A 21,320-nucleotide genomic window follows, 5' to 3' on the forward strand; every position below is an offset into this window, starting at 1 on the left:
TCAGGACCTTGGAAATCACAAAGCCTTTTATCTTTGACCTCTCCCTTATACAGTATTTATCGTTGCTTAGATTGGTTATAGGATAATGATGCTCTTGTGGTTTTCCGCTTTCTCCAATGGACCCCATCTATTTTATCTACTAATGTCGTGTATTGTTCTCCCAGCTCTCCTCTCCTTTGTTTGCTTCGCAATTATTTTATATTCCTTCCTCTTCAGGCTTTATGCAGCATCTCACCTCCTTTACTTTTTCCTCCCTTCCAATTTTTCGACATATCTTGTTTTTTCCCCTGTCAAATGGGACCCGGGCCAACTACTCATCTTAGTGCTTCCGATAATGAGCTTATGGGTCATTAATGCTATTTTTCAGCCACTATCTATCTCAGTGGGCAATAATTGCTTGCATTCCAAGTACAGGGAGGATTCAAAGTCCTGGCCGGGCTCCATCTCCGACTGGGATTTACGTTATCGATTGGCGTCGGTGCTGGCTTCGGTGCTCTGCTAGCCATATTTGCTTTTGCAGCAGCACTTTTCCTTTAAGTGCGGAGGAAGGAAAGATTACAAGATAATTCTGCATTTTCTTAGCGACAACTGCGGGAATTTCGGCATATCGTACTCGCTCTCGCGGCTATGACAGGACTTAGAACCTCATACAATTCACGATACATCACAAGTGGTCATGAGTTTAAGCAAGATCTGGACTATAATACCAGATACGAGTTACCTGGGGAATTGATTGATGCCAGAAAACTATGTTAGCCCCATGTGAAAAGCTGGAGCTGCAAATAAATTCTCCTGCTTTTTGTTTTTGACATAATTGGAGTTAGACATGCGGCAATGTGTTGAGCGCCAAATTCATAAGCTAAAATGGTTGAATTGATCACTTTTTCCGCTCTTCATATTTTCACTCTGCGCTATCGACAATAGACAGTATCCAGAGCAATTTCTGAGTACCAAGAGCCAGAATTTTAAGCTTCGAATTCATTACGATTGAGACCTGATGAAGTCCAACTCTTTAGGTAACTTCCAGCTGAACATGAACGCAGCAGCGCTCACTGGTCTGGTATCTGGCTCTTCTCTCAATCTAAGGGTTATACATTTTCCCGAGTTGATGTATATGCGCCAAATATGCAGCTCCAGTATCTGACCAGACTCGATAATCCTGCACTTTCCATTGTCCCTGCTGCGCTGTGTGACATTCCTCCTGGGCCAACTGAATACGATAAAAGAACTCTTCTTCACAAACCTTACCAGTGTCCTTCCAACTAAAGCAGCCTTTGCCACGTAATTCAACCATATGAAGGTCTGTATCGACCATCCACGAAGACTCTTTCTCGAAAGTCATGGCATGTACTGTAAGAATATCAGTAACCAGGCGGAAATAATCAGCGACGCCGCCCTGGCCTGTAAAATCGCGCCCGAGAAAAGGGGCAAGACTTTTCAAGCCGTATTCTGCCGCAGCCGCAGTTGAACCAATCGAGTAGCGTAACCACCCTCGCGCTTCGAGGGGACCTCGAGGAGTTTCTAGGGCCAGAGGGTGGTTTCTTTATCTAGGTAAGAAATTAGCAGAGCCGAAATACTAGATAACCTCTCCCTACACGGGGGCTAGCTGCAATAGCAAGTTGAAGATAATACAAGGCTGCTGATTAGCACCATCAGATGATAGCATGAAATTGTATTGTATCGATTCCGAAGAAAGCTGTACACACTAGTACGGAGATAGACCAATGGGATCATTGAACAGTACTTGAGATGTGTTATTCTAAATACTGGTGACGCGCGCTGCGCACGCTGTGGCCCTGAAACGATGAAAACGGAGGGCCGGAACGAAGTAGGTGAAGGAAATGGACGTTCTTTTGCTTAATTGACAGTTGAGAATGCAAAAGAGCGTTGATCAATGAGAAGAAAGACAGTATGACTAATAGCCGAAGCGGCTCAACCTAGAAATAAGGAAACCCAGGAATTTGATAGCCAGCCATCATATTTCAATTGTGCGAGTGAATCAGCGTATGATGTTTTCCGTTGTCTTCGAGAACGCCTCTCTGGAGGTGGTGTTGCAGCAGGTGGCGAGTGTTCGTTTTCGCCAGGGGTTTCTGGCCATGTAATTTGTGTGGATTCCTCGTCCTCGTTATCAAGAGCAACTACTTCAGGTGAATGTAGTAGTGGATGGGTAGGGAGCGATTCAGTCCGCGAACTTGGCGTCGATTTAGTCGGGGTTTGAGGGCCAGCCCTTTGAGACCAACGGTCTATACGTTTTCGTCTAACAGTCGAAGAAGGGTGGCGGGTAAAGGATGACTTGGCCTTGGGAGGAAATGTATATCGTCAATGACGATAGCTAATTGGCGACGTTCTTTTGTGAGGCCGAAAATGCGACCTGTTAAGAAAACATAGGATTGGGGTTCAGTGGACCCATCGGTGACCATTTTTGAAGTACGCGGTGACTGGGAATGTGTGGTAGGTTCGAGCAGGACTGTTGTAGACAGTAGTTTGGAGACGGCAGTGAAGAAGAGTTGGCACATGGTTTAGTTGACCCCCGCGTTCAAGCACAAGACCAAGGACTGTCACCGTAGGTTGAGCAGCTTCGGGACAGTGCATGAAATATACATCAGTGTCTTCTTCGTCACCGGGATGACTTGGCGCAGTGTGAACAGAAAGTAGTTGGCCTAAGGTGAGAAGACATTTAGGTGAGACAATGTTAAAGAGCACACGACATCGTTTCTGAGGCTACCAAAATGATTGAAAGGCAGACGGGTATAGAGGCAAACGCGGAGTATCGAGCAGCGAGAAAGATTTCAGGGCATCGGGGATACTAAAGCACAGAAATGAAAGCGCAGATATAAAACTATCAGTGTAGGCACGGCCACGTAGGCGCGGGATAGGTAGCGGACATGGATAAAGCAACAAGAAGCAAGGCATCATATCAGAAGATGGGGACGTCAAAAAAGCTATATAAAGTCAAGAGGACCAGGGTCCCCCTGACAAGAAGAACGTATCAAGATACGGGAGAAAACGCACGAAGCCTTGAATGAGGATGAGGACACCACACAAATTACATGGTCTGGTGCAAGGTGAATAGAAAGCAGTTAAGGCACGACGAGAACACCTTAGTAGGGGAGACAACGGTGAAAGAGCACAGGGCACCGTTTCCTAGGCTCCCAGAATAAATGAAAGGCCGAAGGGTGTAGAAACGAAACGCGGAGGAGCATCGAGCGACAAGAAAGATCGAGCACGATCAAGCACAGAAAAGAAAGCATAGATATGAAACTATTGATGTGGGCGCACCCACGTAGCGGCGGGATACGTAACGGACATAAATCAAGCAACAGAAGTATGGAACCATATCAGAAGAGGGACGTCGAAGGCTATGCAAAACGGTCAGAGACCAGGATCCCCTGACAAAGAGGAGTGACAAAGTTACAAAAGAGAAGCACGAAGCCAAAGAAGGCAGATGGGAGACCAATGAGAGCGATTCTTGGCAGGGAAGCGGACGAACCAGCGTCGAGATCTGCAACAAGTTTGATAGTGGGAGCACAGCAAAGTTTCACGAGCAGGTCGCGCAGGGTAGTATACCCTTTCACTACGTTCCTTCGTTTCAGGGCAAGGGGATGGAGTGTGCTGATTCAGCAGTTTATGCCTAAGGAAAGTGGAGGTCTATTTTTACTAGCGTCCATGCATTTTATTCAACACCACATCATTTTCATTCCTTAGGCATCAACTGCTGAATCAGCACAGTCAATCCCCTTATTTTGCAAATCATCCTGTATTTAGAATAACACATCTCAAGTACTGTTCAAGGATCCCATTGGTCTATCTCCGTACTAGTACGTACAACTTTCTTCGGAATCGACATCTTACCATATCTAAACTCAAATAAGTCATGATCATTCCTCCCATTGGCTCGATTCGATTTGGGTTATGGACAAGTCAGCTGTGCCAAAGAATTGAGAAAAGCAGCTCGGCGGTCTACATCCAGGAGTCTATTCTTAGCGGAGGGGTCAATGCAGCGGTTGTGATTTAATTGCCCGGGCAATTATATGACATCCCTGTTGCATTAGTTCCTGGAGTCATGTGCTATCCCTAAATAGGAAAGGCTCAATCGTTGACAAGAGGGGAAGGGTAAATCTGAGAGAAATGGGACGACTTCTCTTCCACATATTTGCAAAATGATCAATCGCCAGGCAAGTCATCCTATTATTCTTCATGCCTCACCACTGACAGACAAAAGGTGAATCAGGACATACGTGTGAATCTTCGCAACATAAGTCAGCTCATACAAGCGGCCGGGGACAATGTAAGTAGTTTGATACCAGATACTGTACCCAAATACTAAATCCCGGGCAGGAAATATGTCAGTTTCTAGAGAGGATCATTCAATCGCCTGACCAAATAGTAGCTCTCCACGCTGCTTTAGGGAGAGGGCTGAAGCGCCAAACCAGAAAGCAATCGGAAATCGAGTCGGCTTTGGGTAAACGCAAGGATTGGTTTCGAAACTTCCAGTCAAGCGAAGGCAAAACGCTGATACCCAAGGAAGTTGATGCTCTTGCGCGCATCACCAAAGATTGGGAGCTCCCGGAGCCATAGATAAATACACTACTGGCATGCTCTACACTCTGGGTTTCAGATCCCGGACTATTTTGGCATGGTGGCCTACCGGACAAAAATGTCCTGAGAAGCTGTTATAATGATTTAGAAAGGATACATGAGATTGACCCTTTACGGAGAAGAATTCTGATGATCACACTCTCAGATGAAGTACAGCAGTTCCAGAAAAAGCTTCGTGAATGCAGAAAATCTCGAAGTCAACCTCAGAAAGAGAGGAAAATCGCAAAACGAGACAGAATCCTTCTTCCCGGGGCATTAGAAACTTTAACCAGGCGACTTTGGCCTAAAGCTAGCCCGGTCGAGCAGGAAAAGATCAAGACTAGAATCAAAGATTACTCCCGAGCTGGCTGGAAATGGAAACAGCTATTACCCGTGGGAATGCTATTATCTTTCCATAACATTAACATGAAGGGGTAAGTTCTGCAAGTACTGTGCGAAAAGCCGATACAACGCTTATATGTGCATTCCTCCAGATTTGAAAGACACTCGTGGACACTTGAAGAGATCCAAGCAATGAATGCTTTTATGAAAACGCTACCTCAATATCGGATACGGTCGCACCTAAAGAACGCGTTTGACCGTATCATTGCTAGCTACAGCGGGGTCTTGAGTTCACATACAGCTCACAATGTGCCCGACAACAACACAAACCTCAATATTGAGAATGGACCTACGAGACCAGTGACTCAAGCAACTCAACCTAGTCAAGAGCTAGAAGTCACTCTTAGGCCTCCCGAGAGCGACAGTCTGCCTTCTGTAACATCTACCCGCTCTACACGTAGCGAAGTCGCGTTGGACGATACGCAACCAGCCGGATTCTTCTCGAGTGTTGAGAGAGGTCCACAGGCTTGGCCGATTTACCAGAGCTTACCTGAGCCCGAGACAACCCAAGTGCCTTCGCCAAAAGCGACAGATCATTCAATATCAGCAAACCCTGAAAACAATTCTGAATTTCCACCAAGTGTTAGATCTCCAGATATGCTGTTCGGCCCTACCCAAAGAGCTCTTCGACCCGAAGCACTACTTGGATCACTTGAACAGACTGGCCCGCGCGAGGAACCAGCGGAATTCACACAAATGACTCCCCAACAGGAAGACTCCACTTACGAGCTTGCATGGCCACTGGCCTCTTGGGAACTTGCGTCCTACGATATACAACTAGATTGGGGTGCCGGTCTTCCTGAAAATACACTTCAAAATTGCACGGAAAACAATCTCGTCAGTTCGATGTCGAATCCTTTCCCGCCATGTGATTCACTCGAACCACTTGCTTCGCTGGAGTGGGATTTATTCCGTTCGGCAAACGGCTTGAGCTTTGGGGAAAATTCTGTTCTACACTAGACACTTAGAATTACAAGAGCGAACAACTTATTCCAACAAGTTACGCTTGTTTCATCACATGCTCAATAATAATAACACTGCCAGCCCGCCGGATTTACCAGAGAAGGTGATCTTCTCATGGCCATCTAAACTCATATCCTGGCCACTCTTCATTTCGTGCAATAATCCGTTATCCGCCCCGAGTGTCCCCAATGCAATCCACACTATAATATTGGTTCGGTTATCCGGAGACATTCCCTGACTCATAGTACCCGGGTGTGGCATGTTGGCTGTCGATATCAGATACCACTGTAATAGATGGGATCTCGGATCTGGAGCTATATTTCGTTCGAATTTTGCCGCTACTCTTTCGATATTTGATCGAATCTGGCGACACTTAGATACCGTATAATAATTCAAATCTGAGAACTAACCATGAACCAATCAACTACCACGCGCTCAACTTGCTTATTTGGTTGGAGGATGCGAAATGGATAATGTTTCCCCGTCGGATCGAGGTTTTCAGAAGTGAGATCTTGCCCTGATGCTCTAACCGATCGCTCAGCTTCATCTGAAATAGCTGAACTGACTGCTTGCTGGATATCTCTCGTTTTCGACTTTTCTTCGGTTTCGTAATTGGTGGATCGCGTTTCTATTACTCGTTGTATCTCATGGTTTGAATCATCCGACCCCATCGTTGAATGAAGATCGAGATGGCACCTCGCGAGTTTAGTGAAATAGATTCGACGTGAAATTGGGGTCAATAGACACATTGGCGGGGCAAGTCGGACGAGGGGGAAAGAGGAAATCACGTGATGCAACCAAGCTGCCCAACGTCACATGATCTGATTGGCAATACAATGTATAGACAAGGTGGCGATATAAAGTTTGCTGCCAGGCCCGTAAGAAATTGTTCATGAAAGCTACTGGAGTCACCTGTCTAGGATGTAGTTAGAATTTGATAGAGCTAGTAATTTGGGTAAGGGCAATACTTCTGTCTGGTGTTCACATAATTGCCCGGACAATTATCAGGTCATTTCAATAATACTACTCGAGCCTAATATTTCCATCTAGGCCAAAGTTATTTGGCGCCCATAAAACAACCAAAACTAGCATGATCTCCCCCATTCAAGGACTAGATCCTACAATATTAGGTCAATCCCCTATCTTGGGTACATTTAAAATGCAGAGGAAAGCTTTAGATTAAAGATTCGGAATTTTTAATTTCCTTTTTGTATAACTGATGCTTCTCCTGCAGGTATTCAAACATTGTCGAGACCGAGTACTAGTTGGAAGCATCTTTTTAGGGTAGGCGCGTGATACTTTCCTTATCCGAAAACAAGAAGGGATATGATTTTGATGGGCTTAAGAATATTTGAATGGATTTCAGTGAACTAAGACAGAAAAATCACCTTGTGACACCATCGACATCAGATGGGAAGGGGGAGATTACCATTGGGCTTTGGGGTTACCTTTTCATCGAGTCTCATTCCTGACATAACAACGAAAATGCGCGCAGCGTTTTTAATTGAAGACAACAGATCTGTTCCCTGAGAAAATGACTATATTGTTGTAGTTCAAAGGAAGATTGATTGTTACTATCATTCAAAGGGGAATATGAAGCTATATATACAACGAGACGAACAAGTTGATTGGAAATCAACTTGATTCTTCGTATAGATACTTCGGCATTAATTCCGATGGGACGGCTTGGTTCCTGATCTGCACCAGACGTATATCACAACATTCCCCCTCAGAATCGTCTTGTTGGCAGGGCGATACTGGAGTTGTGCAGAGCATTCAGGCCTCGGTAAAACCACTCAAAACCTTCGTGGGAAAATAAAGTGGAAAGAGCGCCTGTGCTGTCATGCATGTTGCCTTGGAATCTCCGAGGCGTCGATTCCTAAGAGACTACAGAACTTGACAAAGGCTGTAGGTCCCAAGGGCTTGGTGAGACCATCCGCGGCCTGTTCCTCGGTCGGAACATACTGAAGCCCAATCTCGCCAGTGTCCAGCACGGCACGCTGGTAGTGAAACTTTACATTGAAGTGCTTCGTTCGTTTGTGGAACTCAGGATTGCGAGAGAGAGCAATGGCAGACTGATTGTCAGCCATGATGTTGGTGACTGGAGAGCGGTACAGGTGAGTTTCAGCCAGAAAGGTGCGAAGCCACTGTAAATGCAGAATAGCATTGTACTGTCCGATATACTCGGCGTGGGTTATAGATGTGGCCACTTCCCCCTGTCTCTTAGAAGACCAGGAAACTGGCGCGCCTGAAAGTTGGAAGACATAGCCAGATGTTGAGTAGGCACCGTCAGTGACGACAGAGCCACCAAAATCGGCATCTGTGTATCCAATCAATTGCCCGCTGCGGTAGGTGATCCGGTATGATTGTATGGCTGTGATGTAGCGTAGCAGCCGCTGAAGGGCGACTTGATGATGAGATTGCGGTCGGGATGTGAAGCGACTCAACATTCCTAGCGCAAACGCGATGTCTGGTCGCGTGCCAACCATCAAATACATGAGCGAGCCGATAGCAGTCGCGTAGCGAACTTTTGCTTCTTCATCCGGAGGTTCCTCCTCTGCGCGAGAATTCAGGCTTTGCTTAGGGTTCATCGGCGTAGACTTCGGCTGACAGTTCTCCATACCAAAATCCGACAGCACCTTCTGGATGTACTGGTGTTGGTGAATGGATACAGATCCGTCAACCTGGTGGTCAAACTGGATCCCGAGAAATGATTGTGGGATGCCCAGATCATTGAGCTGGAACTCCGCTTGCAATGCTTGCTGCACTTGGTGGATTTCGTGTTTGTTTGCTGCCGCAACAAGAAAGTCGTCGACGTAGACACAGACGACGCAACCTGGCTTGTAGAACACGCAGTTGTCCGACTGAGCCATGGTGAATCCATGAGAAGCCAGGACGCGGTGGACGCATTGGTACCAAATCCGCGGAGCCTGCTTCAGACCATATAGTGAGCGGCGCAGTCGACACACGTGCCCTGGCTCTTCGAAGCCTTCAGGCAACTCCATGTAGATAGACGAGTCGATATCTCCATGAAGAAAGGCGGTGACTGCATCGAATTGGTGGAGTTTCCATCCGCGTAGCACGGCGCTCGCGACAATGCATCGGACTGAGTCCATTCTGGAAACAGCCGCAAATGTTTCATGGAAGTCGACGCCCTGTTTCTGCCGGTAGCCTTTGATGACCAACCGCGCTTTACGCATCCCGTTCGCTTTGGTCTTGAAGACCCATTTGCAGCCAATCACATGAGCACTGGCCGGAACGTCTTGTCGCCGGATCTTTTCCCAAGTTCCGTGTTCGAGAAGGGACGCGTACTCTTTCTGGATAGCGGCCCACCAGTCCAGCTGGTCTGCGCCTGACACAGCTTCGCCAAAAGTGACCGGATCGACTTGTCTGTCCGAAATGGCTTTCAATGCGCCTGTCGAGTACACTTTGCCGAGTGACTCCAGGAGACGCCGTGACGGTCTTCGTCGGCGACCGTAGATTGAGTACCCAAGATCCGAGGTCACGTCAAGTCCCTGTTCGATTGGATTGACCACTGGAGGGATCTCCTCGGGCATTTTCTCTTGCCCATTCGACAGAGATAATGGCGATGCAGGGGGCGTTGGCAGCCCACTGGCTAAGCGTGGAATTGATGGAGAGACAGTCGATGGAGGAGCGTTGTCCGGGAGGTCGTTGCCTGTTTCCCCCTCGATGAGTGGCGCCACAGGGGTCCGCTCATCGAACTCGACATCGCGGGAGAAGACTGTCTTTCCAGAATGTATTTCATAGAGCTTGTACTGGTTCGGCTCACAGTAACCCAGTAATCGGCACTCGGATGATCGCGGCCCGAGTTTTGCTCGATGTTCCTTTGGGATCAAAACCCGGGCACGGGAGCCGATCCGTCGCAGATGCAAGAGCAAGGGTGGCTTCCCGTAAATCACTTCAAACGGAGTCTTCTTCTGTAAGATCGACGCTGGCGCGCGCAGCTTCAGATAGACCACCGTATCCAAAAGCTCGGTCCACCAGGAAGGAGGAAGGTTCGCATCGGACAGGAGCGTGTTCATCCGCTCCCGGATGGTGCGATTTGTGCGTTCCGCCAGCCCATTCTGCCCCTTGCAGTATGGCGGCGAGGTGTCGAACTCAACTCCCTGGCGTTCGAGGTGTGTTCCGACCGGCAGATACTCTCTTCCATTGTCGGTCAGGAAGCGTTGGATCCGGGCGCCGAACTGTCGGTGCACCCAGGCCTCAAACTGTCGGAACTTTTGGAGCGCTTCATGCTTCCATCTCATGGCATAGGCCCATGAGCCCCGAGAATAATCGTCAGTAAAGGTGATCACGTACCTGCAGCCGTCCTTGGCGATCGGCATCCCCATGATGTCCGAATGAATCAATTCGAAAATTCTCGTTGAATGCAGACGTGGCCGTCTTGCGCGGGAGTTCCTCTTCTGATGCTGCTTACCCGACATACACGCCGGGCACTGCGGCGTTGCCTGCAGTTGCGCCTGCGTCAGCGGTCGGTACGGAGTGCCGGTCTGCCGGAGGACCACCCTCAAGTCGCCCCGGTTCAGATGTCCCATTCGAGCGTGCCACAACGCTTCGGAGGCCTGGTCCACTCCTGTGCTCGCATCTGCTTCGAGTATCCGTGCTTCACCACCGAGTTCAGAGGTTGGCGATGCGCATCCTACGCCACTTGACTCCTCAGGGTCGTCGACGTCCATGGCCACCGCCTGCGGTTCCAGGGAATCTGCATGGTCATGGGTCGTCGGCGCCCTCGCCAGTTGGACTCGCTCTCGGGATCTCTTGCTCACATGGCACCGCAGGATCAGCAGATCCTCCTCCGCATGGTAGGCGGTCCCCACCGTCCGTCCTCGGCGTTGCACAAAGACGTTCTGTGGGTGCGCCACCACCGAGTAGCGGTCTCGTAGCAACTTCGGCACGCTGATCAGGTTCATCCCGACGCGTGGCGCGAAGTACACGTTTTTCAACACCAGGGGTTGGTTGAACTTCCCCCAGAGCGTGAGCTTCACCGTCCCAATCCCTTCGGCTTCCACTGGATCGCCCGCCGTGTCCAACATCTCGCGGTGGGGCCGCAGACTGCTAAAGCAGCTCCGGTCCTAGCAGATGTGGCTGGTGGCAGCCGAGTCCAGGATCCACCGGGGTGACGGTGCGTGGGTATAGAGAGTCGTCACCCTCGCCCTCACAACATTGATCCGCGGTCTCTTGGAAGTCGGCGGGCCATGCCGTTCTTCCGTCTGGCCTGATGGTATTCTTTGCAAATTGCTTCTTGGTGAGCCGGAAACACTCCGTTCAGCCTTCAGGGCAACGTCCCTGGACGACTGTTCTTCTCGCTGTTTCTTCCAGCATTGCGCGACTACATGTCCGCGCTTCTTGCAGTAGTTGCACTTCTTGGTGTTCTTCTGCACTGTATTGATTGAGGGGCTACTCAGTCCGCCAGGCGCTCCGTGCGGGAGCATTGCTGCGTCTTTTCGCTGCACCGTCTGTTCAGCATTTGCCAGACGGTTTCCGATCGTGGTCGGATTGACGGGATCCTTGTCATTTTGGATCGCATCCACGATTAAGATGTATTCCGGTCCAATCTGCGTCAACAGGATCGCGATATGCGTCCGGTCGCCGATGGATCCCGGGACAATAGCATTCAACCGGTGTACTAGCATTCGTACCCGATCGACAAACTCGCGCGCACTGCCGCAGCGCTCACCAGTGGTTTCACGCAACTGGGCAAACAGCTCGCAGAACGTGGCGAGTTCCATCCGCCGATACCGTTCTTCAAGTTCATTCCAGAGGTCACGAGACGTCTCGAGCCCCGCGACGTGAATGCTGATGTGAGGGGATAAATATCGGAAGATAGTATGGTAGGCCTCGGCTTCGCGGCGCGACCATTCACGGTGGCGCTCGAACGCCTGGACCTCCACTTCGAGGCGCGCGTCGATGGCGCGCTGCCTCACCGCCCCGCTGAGGTGGGGCTCCACCAAGGGGTGGATGTCCGCCGTAATAGGTTTGGCGTACTTGAACAGGCAGTCAGGACGCTGGAGGTCGCCCGACACCACGTCCCAGACCTGTCTCGCTTTGAGGTAGGAGGTCATGAGACGTTTCCAGGTAGCGAAGTTGTCGCTTCCTGTCAGAGGCTCGATGGCCGTAACGGCTCGGTCTGGAGAGTCATGGACCAGAGCCGACATGATGATAAGTTGATGAGTTGAAAGCGGGGTAGATATATAATCAAGATGGATAGATAAGATGTTTCTCAGATGAGTAGAGACGGCACCCGAGAGATTGCTCCCGGGCTCATAACCTGTTGTAGTTCAAAGGAAGATTGATTGTTACTATCATTCAAAGGGGAATATGAAGCTATATATACAACGAGACGAACAAGTTGATTGGAAATCAACTTGATTCTTCGTATAGATACTTCGGCATTAATTCCGATGGGACGGCTTGGTTCCTGATCTGCACCAGACGTATATCACAACATATATAAGTAGGTCGAGGAGTCTCCTTTGAAACATAGCCTACTGTTATCGATATAAAATATTGATCATATCCTTTACCCCACGTGAGAATACGAAGGTCTTCAATTAGCAAAATGAGTGTTCCTGGTCAGTATCATTTCTTTTTGGAAGAAACAGGCTCTGATATCCATTATACCCATTAGGAGAAAAAGGCGTCATTTTATTAGGACGTCACAAAATCACAGTTCCAGGAGATCTCATCGAAGTATGGGAGGAGGAATTTGGGTACAAGGATCTCGTCATCACGCTCAGTCAAATTCAGAATGCCCTGAGAATGATTGACGCCATACAGGGTATCTGTCCCGTGAAAGCCATACCAAAAACACTCGGAGAGCAAATCAGCAATCCAAAATTTTTGGCCCATGATCTTGGAAAATTTATTCAAGTGGCTATCCTGATCGGCCGGGAAGTATCTGCAGAGAGGTTCTTTAGCGGATCTGAGGCTGATTGCGATCTTCAGTCTCCCGTTAAAGTGAATTCAATCCCGGGAACTGGATGGAATAATGGTCGATATATGATATGTTTGGAATGTATCTATCTTGTTGACAAATTTACTGTAGTGAAGGAGGTCGGCGAGTTATTGAATTTGCTTTAGTAGATATAAGAGCTATCATGGAGTCCCTTGATCTATTGCAAGCCATGGACGACAAGGGGCTGAGAAGCCGAATCCTGATCTACTATAGTGGAAGATACAATGGTGCCCATACTTCTCAATTCATCCTTCCTTGTCAAGTAATTTGTGCATCGAGCTTTATAGCAGAATGAATACTCCAATTGAAGTACTAGATTAATAATTCCCGGTGCATGAACCCGGAATAAGTCGGCTCACAGAAGCACTCAAGGAGCTATGTCTTCATTCACTGAGTTGAGTGATGGATTATGTGACCTGTATCAGTTGAACATGACCAGCACAGTGCTTACATGCGTGACTGAGAGATAAGAGTGCTGTAAGGCGTTGGCTATAAAGCTCGGAAGATCCCCTTGAGGAGCTGTTGAATAAGCCATCTGAACAAGTATCTGTTCATAATGGCAACTCAGGGTTACCACGAGCCAAGCTTGGCTGAGCTTCAATCAGAATTGGACATGTTCCCACAGCGTAAGAGACTCCAAGGTTCCGGACCAAATGGACAACCTACTCACTGCTCTCGATAGTGTTTATACTAAGTGATAAGGCGGCAATCTACCTCACGCCGACTCACACGCTTCTGAAAGAAGAATGTTCCAGGCTATTTTCCAAGACATCCTTCTTGGCGCCCAGTGAAATTTTTCTCACTCTTTCCTTGCGTTCGTATGATGAGCCAGAAGCCTCTTTTGCATTATACCGTGTTATCCTTCGCACCCGCGGCGAGAGGTTCATCGTAAAGGAGCCTGAAGGTCTCACCAAGATTGTTAAGAGCCTTGGTAATAAAGTTTCAGTGCTTTTACCGGACATTTCCAACGACCCTATCCCGGCCATTCTGGAAAGCATCGCTCCATCTTTCGATGATCATGACACCACCCGAAATTGGGTGCTTGAACTTTCTGTGAATGGAATCCCTCGGAAGTTTAAAGCACCACTAGGAACGTTATCTCATTATTTTACCAAAGATTGTTGAGGTATTCTCTCGTCTATAACCGGGCTACATTGAAGATCGTTTCGGGATTTTGTATGTATCTTACTCAAGCTTCATTATACTGCCGAGGATTAAAATGCTTCGCGCTTTTGTAGATCTCTTCACTGTGATTTGATTAATGAATCGTTTTGATTTTTGGATATACGTGTCTACCGGTATTTTGCTTGGCATGAGGAAGGCCGATACTGAAGGTACCCTGTACTTAAGATATAAGATGAGTAGGCTGGCATCTAGGAATGCAAATCCAGACAACGTTAACTGAGGACTCTCACAACCAACATGTCCTTTGAATACCGCAAGACTTTTGGGCCCTATAATCCATTGGCAAAGGAAATGAAATTGAAAAGAGGCGTCACCTCAGGCGTTCGCCATCCCACTACTTCATCTTGTCAGTGGTCTAGTCTTGAGGAGATTGAGAAACTCCTGCCCACGGAGCTCATACGCCTGATCATTTTGATTTTGCTCGACTCGCATGATGGTCTTCACACAATCCAGGAATTATTCAACGAAGGGCGGCATCTAAAGTTTGTGGAAAATATTGATATCGTGCTATCAAGCAGATCGACCCATAATTTTGTTCACGACCACTGGAAGCTGCATACGTCTTGTTCTGATCTCATTAATTGCATTAGTTGCAAGGAGAGTTGTACCAGGGAAGAACAACCTGAAGACTTGGTGTCATGGACCGTGAAGAATTGCATCCCTTGCTTGAATATTTTGATCAAAAAGGCTATCCGGCCCTTGACCTTCAACGCACGAGGATACGGCTTGCTCTGGGTTGCATTTTCGGCTGGTAATGAAGAAGCGGGGGCCTTCATACTATCATCAATGAGACTCGATGAGTTTTTCCAGCCAATTAACATTGGTGATGGCCAGGAAAAGGGGGTTACGGTAATTCAGGCTTCCACCTGGCGACGACGTTGGTTCGAGTTAGCCTGGGATAGAATTCAAGAAGAACCAGGCCTCGACTGGGCTTGTTTTGGGCCAGAAGCCATTCAAAACGTGGCTTGGCTCGCTGATATTGGTCTAGCAAGCTCCCTATTTTGTCGCGGGTTAGATCTCGGCGCACCAGACGAAGAAGACCAATCGCCGGGTTGGTATGCGGTTCTGAGAAAAGACAACACAGGAAACACAGACAACACAATAGTCATGTGGGAGTGGTTTGCCAAACGCCATCAACCACCTCAAGACTTAATTGTCTGTGCTGTTATGGACGGAAAGATCGCTGCCGTAAAATGGTTGTTGAGCTACGTTAAAGCCCCGGAGGTCTGGCACCGTGTTTTGATGGCCGCAGCCGACGTGATGACTATTAATCATGCGGAACTCCTGGAAATACTTCTCGAATTTCAGCCTTTGCGACGGGCAATAAATAAGACCGATCTTGAAAACACGTTGATCGATATCGTTCGGAACACTTGCCAGAAAAGCACAATGTGGATTGGCACCATTTCAGAGCAATCCTTTTTAAGTATTCCCCGAAAGGATTCTGTCTTGGAAGACATCGCTGTGCGGAAAATACAGGCCATTGGGCGTTGCGGTGCTGCATTGGATGTCTTGGGTTTGGCCGTTCAGTCTGAGGAGGCTGGACTGCACCGTATTACTGAAGCTCTAAGCATTTTTTCGCAATCCCCTGCTTCTGAGTTGTAATTAAACAACTGGTAACGGTGTTTGTTAGTACAAAGGTTGTATTGAGCAATGCATTAGGTTTTATAAAGTTTATTTTCGTTCTTTCTTCCACCCTATCTTACGTTACAGGTGAGAATGGTAGGTGGTAACTAAGCTCGGACCTCAAAAATTCCAACGTAGGAAATGACGAGCTGATCTCTACTTTCTTTTTCGTAACCGATGCCTAAAGTGTGAAGAGATGTGACACTCAGAATTGTCTTCGTTGTCACGATTTTGCACATGAACAGAGTGAGCCGAATTGCAGGCTGACTCGGATTCCCAGCCGAGAGTTTGGCAAATTTGTAAGTCATCTCTGACTTGATGAGCCAGATTCGAACGATCGGGGCTAGATCTGCATTGCGCCGTCTTGTGGTTCTTATTTATTGCCCGGAAGAGACCCCAATTGAGTCTAGAACTTCCTGTGGGGTTCCTTTCAGCTTCGCAGAAGCCAAAGCTCTAGGCCTCATAAAACTAGGGGTCCGAGCCACAGTCATTCTAATATAAACTGCTATCACCTTTGCGACTTGGGAGCAAATTTCATATTTCATTATTTTTGCGTCAATCATTCTTTCTATGCAAAATCAGGACAGAAGCGATCTGGTAATTCTGGGGTGTAAGCTAAAAACACCCAAGCTACCTCACGATTCGAGAAATGGAGCCAGGGACCTCCCCATTCTCAACGGATGCCCCGATCAGTCAGGCAAGCCAGATACGATGGAGGGAGGAAATCCGCATGATCCTACATCTTGGATCAGACAACTTGATGATGAGCCAATTGCAAAACCTCGGACTTGATGATTTACGCTCAGACAAATCCCAAAAATCTGGTGATGCTCGGGAAATTTTCCGAGGTTTTGAAGATCACATGCTCAGTTTTGAGGATAATAAAGTGTCAATAGAAGAATTGGCTGTGAGCCTCAATCACCGGAGCGAACAACAAGTTAATCTTCTACTGTTTTCCGACCTCGTTAGAGTGGCTTTTGGATACCATTCTTTCAGAGTCGAGCAATTCACTTCTCAGTACGACCATCTCTACTGGAATTTCAGTCGTGCCTGTCAACATCACGTATCCTGTGAACAGCGCCTTTTGTATCTGAGAAAAGTAAGGCACCTGATCGCTAACTGGAGATGACCTTGCTGACTCCGAAAGGCTCTTGGAAGGCTCCACACAGATCCTTTCCTTTCCCAAGCGATTGAAGATATTGAAAACGATTCACCTTCCGCAAGGGGCAGCTTGAATATCCAATGCCTGCGCTCCCATTTCATTCAGCCCCTAGAGGTGCTTCTTGACACCGCTACGTCAATAAGAGATATTTTGCAACAATTGACATTACTAAGCTATCGATTCCGGACCTATCGGTCTTCTATCGTCGATTGGACCAAGCCGTTTGATATTAATACCGAATTCCTGTGGCGCGTTCAGCACATTCCGACAAACAACCTTGCAGATTTACTGACCATGGAAGACCATATGCTCCTCCGGCAGATGAGCCTATCGGCACTGTCCATAGAGAACAGCCCCCCGCGTTCTCGAGTCATGAAGAAGTTAAATGAATTAAGCCGGTCCGTGGAGGAGTGTTTAGCGACAATCACCAATGTGGAATCAAAAATTGAAAGCCTTGCGATGGTGAGTTTACGGTGCTGAATCAGGTGAATCATTACTGATTAATTACAGCGTCTCTTCGAAATGAATAACTTTGTCTCTCTAACAGCAATCATACAAGGGGCATATACGGCTAGGGGCTTACCTGACCTTGTGCAGAGATTCGAAAACTTGATTCACCCAGTAACGGAAGACATTATCTGCCGAGAGCTGCAGGACAAGCACCCGAGGCTTCTTTCTCCTTCTGGGGCTATTATGTGCCTATCAAGATTGAATGACAGTAGACTTGCGGAGCTTGTTTTACTTATGGCGGAAAATTATAATGTGAATCAGAGACAGACGGGTTATGAGATTATGACAATGACTTATGGCGCGCTGCATACCAGAGCTGGGCTTGAAATGGCCCATGGAGACTCGGAAGGCGAAGTGCCAAATGCCGAAAATAAAGGATACGGAGGCTCCCCAAGCTGGCTGGGTCGATTGATTTGGGAAAGTTGCTTTTCATGATAGCAGAAGCAGCTAAGAATTGAATTCATGTGTATGTATATAGGCCAATGAAATGGATAGGAAACAGACCATTGAGCCCCGCTCAATACAGTAATCAGCGGAATTTGACGGTCGAAGACTAGATTTCAGTTCGCCAGCATTGAGGCCCCGAATTTGGCCCAGATTGCTAATTTTTGCGCTTTGGCATAGTCCCTTGACCTTGGGTGTAGAAAGTCAATCTCTTGTAACACAAAAGTGAGCTCAACATGAGACCTACATCTACATCACCCTCAGTCACACTCCCAGCAAAACCGAATACCTATTACTTGCCAGACATAGTAAGCCCAAAAATGCGGCTCCGTATCACAGGACTTAAGGTTTAGGCTGGGGAGTGAGAAATGTGAAGCAAACTCATAAGCGCTTTTTGCCTTTCGAAACGCAGTGATGAGGTATTCGCGCCCCTGGCTCTGAAGTCGCATCAAAAGTAAGGATCACATCTGACCACTCTAAGTTGATTATTTCCTTCTGAGAATACGGACTTGCCACTGGCGTTCATTATGACATTATGAGACATCCAAAGTATGTTGACAAATAGGCCTACACTCTAGTTCGGTAGTCTATTAAAGAGGGCGCAACCCATCCGATCCACGGAATGGCTTGTTACCTTAATCTGCCAACATGAGTGACACACGCAAGTCAGCATCTTTAGAACCATTTCCACTCCCCGGCCGATTCTCATTCTCTCAATTACTCCTTGTAATCTCTTATGTCTTCCTTCAGAGATGTTTACCCGCAAAGAATGATGATTCCCGCCAACTCCGAGATATTATCCGCCGTGCTGAGGATGACTGGACGCCACAGATTGGTCGCGAGGGCTTGATCGAAATGAAACGAAAAAGCTGGCAGCAGTGCGATCAAGAAACACAGCAGGTGTGGACGACTTTACGAGACGATATGATGCGACAGAACATCTTGAAATCTTCTTTATCTGCCGAAAAGTTGCGTCACCGTCTCCGGTGTATCCTTTGCCGCATAGAACAAGTATCTGCACAAGGGCTCAATGCGCTGTGCACCCCAAAAGAGTGTTTGGAGCGTCCCCGCATATCCGTCTACGAGAGCCTTTCTCTAATTTGCCGAAGTTTGGCGGTGATGTCAGTCTCGTGGAGCAATGATCAAGCTTGGTCGGCTCCATTTGATGTTCTATCACATACCATTACTGAAATATTGAATGATCTACGGAGATCTCCGCTCTTCTCTGACGGATTATCTGGCCCCGAGTTGGAAGCCTCGTTGAATTCTCTTTCAATGGCGCTGTACTGCGAGAATGAGGGAGCAGATGTGCTTGAGACCCGTCACTCGAAGCCCAAAATAGATATTGGGTCGACAACATGGGTTCAGGCCTCTTATATCCAAAAGAGGATGCGTTTTAAGTCAAGATATTATAACACCGGGAAGTCGTGGCATCGATGGATTGAGAAAGGCCCAGGAAATGGCGAGGCAACTTATCACAATTCAAGGAAGGAACGAACACGCAGAGTCCGAGAAGAGTTAAACTTGAGTCGTATTTAGAAAAAATGCATTTCAATCATGGATATTTATCTGCTTTCCAAAATGGCGCATTAATTCCTGTATTCGTTCAAGCTCGGTGGCAAACCATTTCATGAGCCGTGGATCCGAAGGCATGTTCGGCTGATTTTGAGCTGAGAGATACCTAGTCCAAATATGACGAAGCGCATTGTAGGCATCATCCGCGTATGTTTTCCCATTCGCTCTTACAAAAATCACAATATTTCGTGAAAAGAGAGGATCCGTGCTCAAAAGTCGACAAGAGGTAAGATCCTTGAAGACAGAGCAGACGCGTGAGACCCCCTCGGGCTCGACAGCTATCTCGACTTGGTAATATCCCAAAGAAATGGCGGCTCGCACGATATCCCCCAAACCGTTCATTTCAATGTCGTCAATGTTTTCACATTCGATTCGCATTGTCTATATGTATATTTTAGTAAAAAAAAGAATGCGGGTATCACGACAGGAATTACTTTGAGCTGTGCCATTTTGATCGAAGGGTAAAATTGCCTTGGAGCGATAAGGATTTTTGAACGAAAGGGCCTTTGCAGATCACTTTCAGCAGAGTACTGGAGGTATTAAGTACGTTTCAATTTAGGATGCAACGCAATGAATCAAACACCTGTACATGACAAATAATACATATCACTTTGTGTGTTGAGATCCTGTATTGAGAGAATGTGTGACTATGCCAAATCAAGTACCTACGATCGTAGGTGATCGGCACGACTTAAAAGCGCCTCATACCCGAGTGTGATTTCTAGGGCAGACAGACCAAAAATGCCTCGCTTGTTCGACTTTGTGGGCAGTGATCAAGAATATATCGAGTATTTGGAATCTAAATTCCAGGCTTTAGAATCATCACCAGATCTTCATTCCGCACCATCGCAACAGCAAGCGAACGACTTTCGCTTCGTGGAATGCAGGCCTCAGGCCGCCGAAGCCCGACAGCTCGCCGAAAAAAGATCGGCCACTGAGTGGGAGAAGCAACTCCAGGCTTTCATATCATCGATACCTGGTCGTCATGAATGGCAAAAGGCACGAAAAGATGCAGGCGTAGACACTGTCCAGAGGAACAGGCAAGCTATGTGTTTGATGTTAGGCCAGCAGACTGCGGCGATCTTCGTGTCTGCGGAAGGCAGCATCATGTTGCCGCGAATGCACCCATGCGACAATCAAAACCTGGTCTTGAAAGGTTGCATGTATGGCGAGTTTATCTGCCGGTGTGACAATGATAAAAGCTTTGCGGTTCGAGTTGCGGCCTATCAGAAATTGATATTTCTTAGTTACTGCACGGTCTTGTTGCGAATCGGAATGTCAAGAGATACGGTATACTCGATGATGGGGATGTATTCTGACAGCAAGAAAACATCCACTCTGGATTACTATTGCTCCGGAGCTCTATGGGTCAACCGATGTATGTCAACATTGCTAAAAAATGGCTGGGGATACAAGAGCTGGGAGATCTTCCTCCTTGGTAAGGCCGTGATTCTGCAGACTTGCCAGAAGCAGGCTGACACCATTAGAACCACGCTCGGCGGCTATGTTTGGGCGTATCGCAGCCAACAACAAGAAAAGCTATTCCACTGTGGTCGACCAACTAGGTACAGCGAGCGTTCCTATACAAGAAGACGGTTGGATACCATACTGTGTGCCTGGGATAGTGAAATACTTGGCGGGAGATTATGTGGAGTGAGTTTATTTGCAAGGCGTCATTGAAATCGGCTAATCCTTATGTCAGACTTGGTATGATCTGCCACATTCTTGACTATGAGCCACAACAAGTTCCCATCATCGAAGCGGTATTCCAATCTTTCTCCGAGTTTGGCCAATCGGAAACAAATGGCACTTCGGATCACATCCGTCCAAGGGAGCTGTGATCACCGTGTTACCCCTGGTCGTCTGACCTCATATTTACTACCAGCAGATCGAAATCGG

The 21,320-nt window shown here is 47.6% G+C and overlaps 9 protein-coding genes across 9 annotated transcripts; 6 read left to right on the plus strand and 3 right to left on the minus strand.

Annotated features, from left to right (window-relative positions):
- Positions 1 to 1,081: 1,081 nt before the first annotated feature.
- Positions 1,082 to 1,666, minus strand: N7478_001422 (uncharacterized protein; the record flags this gene model as incomplete). Its single annotated transcript, XM_056917637.1, has 2 exons — positions 1,082 to 1,541; positions 1,596 to 1,666. 2 exons carry the CDS (start codon positions 1,664 to 1,666, stop codon positions 1,082 to 1,084), a joined length of 531 nt encoding a protein of 176 aa, XP_056785517.1.
- Positions 1,667 to 4,160: 2,494 nt separating this feature from the next.
- N7478_001423 (uncharacterized protein) lies at positions 4,161 to 4,578 on the plus strand (the record flags this gene model as incomplete). The annotated part of the gene is made up of 2 exons (XM_056917638.1): positions 4,161 to 4,222; positions 4,362 to 4,578. 2 exons carry the CDS (start codon positions 4,161 to 4,163, stop codon positions 4,576 to 4,578), a joined length of 279 nt encoding a protein of 92 aa, XP_056785518.1.
- Positions 4,579 to 5,112: 534 nt separating this feature from the next.
- N7478_001424 (uncharacterized protein) lies at positions 5,113 to 5,940 on the plus strand (the record flags this gene model as incomplete). Its single annotated transcript, XM_056917639.1, has 1 exon — positions 5,113 to 5,940. One exon carries the CDS (start codon positions 5,113 to 5,115, stop codon positions 5,938 to 5,940), a length of 828 nt encoding a protein of 275 aa, XP_056785519.1.
- A 54-nt stretch (positions 5,941 to 5,994) lies between these two features.
- Positions 5,995 to 6,614, minus strand: N7478_001425 (uncharacterized protein; the record flags this gene model as incomplete). The annotated part of the gene is made up of 2 exons (XM_056917640.1): positions 5,995 to 6,315; positions 6,354 to 6,614. The coding sequence occupies 2 exons, from the start codon at positions 6,612 to 6,614 to the stop codon at positions 5,995 to 5,997; spliced, it is 582 nt and encodes a 193-aa protein (XP_056785520.1).
- A 6,861-nt stretch (positions 6,615 to 13,475) lies between these two features.
- Positions 13,476 to 14,044, plus strand: N7478_001426 (uncharacterized protein; the record flags this gene model as incomplete). Its single annotated transcript, XM_056917641.1, has 2 exons — positions 13,476 to 13,545; positions 13,602 to 14,044. The coding sequence occupies 2 exons, from the start codon at positions 13,476 to 13,478 to the stop codon at positions 14,042 to 14,044; spliced, it is 513 nt and encodes a 170-aa protein (XP_056785521.1).
- A 297-nt stretch (positions 14,045 to 14,341) lies between these two features.
- N7478_001427 (uncharacterized protein) lies at positions 14,342 to 15,709 on the plus strand (the record flags this gene model as incomplete). The annotated part of the gene is made up of 1 exon (XM_056917642.1): positions 14,342 to 15,709. One exon carries the CDS (start codon positions 14,342 to 14,344, stop codon positions 15,707 to 15,709), a length of 1,368 nt encoding a protein of 455 aa, XP_056785522.1.
- Positions 15,710 to 18,494: 2,785 nt separating this feature from the next.
- N7478_001428 (uncharacterized protein) lies at positions 18,495 to 19,385 on the plus strand (the record flags this gene model as incomplete). The annotated part of the gene is made up of 1 exon (XM_056917643.1): positions 18,495 to 19,385. One exon carries the CDS (start codon positions 18,495 to 18,497, stop codon positions 19,383 to 19,385), a length of 891 nt encoding a protein of 296 aa, XP_056785523.1.
- Positions 19,386 to 19,397: 12 nt separating this feature from the next.
- N7478_001429 (uncharacterized protein) lies at positions 19,398 to 19,870 on the minus strand (the record flags this gene model as incomplete). Its single annotated transcript, XM_056917644.1, has 2 exons — positions 19,398 to 19,802; positions 19,856 to 19,870. The coding sequence occupies 2 exons, from the start codon at positions 19,868 to 19,870 to the stop codon at positions 19,398 to 19,400; spliced, it is 420 nt and encodes a 139-aa protein (XP_056785524.1).
- A 292-nt stretch (positions 19,871 to 20,162) lies between these two features.
- On the plus strand, positions 20,163 to 21,101 carry N7478_001430 (uncharacterized protein; the record flags this gene model as incomplete). The annotated part of the gene is made up of 1 exon (XM_056917645.1): positions 20,163 to 21,101. One exon carries the CDS (start codon positions 20,163 to 20,165, stop codon positions 21,099 to 21,101), a length of 939 nt encoding a protein of 312 aa, XP_056785525.1.
- Between the last annotated feature and the right edge of the window lie 219 nt (positions 21,102 to 21,320).

The sequence above is a fragment of the Penicillium angulare genome (assembly GCF_028827245.1).
Source record: "Penicillium angulare strain IBT 27051 chromosome Unknown utg000001l_segment0_segment0, whole genome shotgun sequence".
Classification (NCBI taxonomy): domain Eukaryota; kingdom Fungi; phylum Ascomycota; class Eurotiomycetes; order Eurotiales; family Aspergillaceae; genus Penicillium; species Penicillium angulare.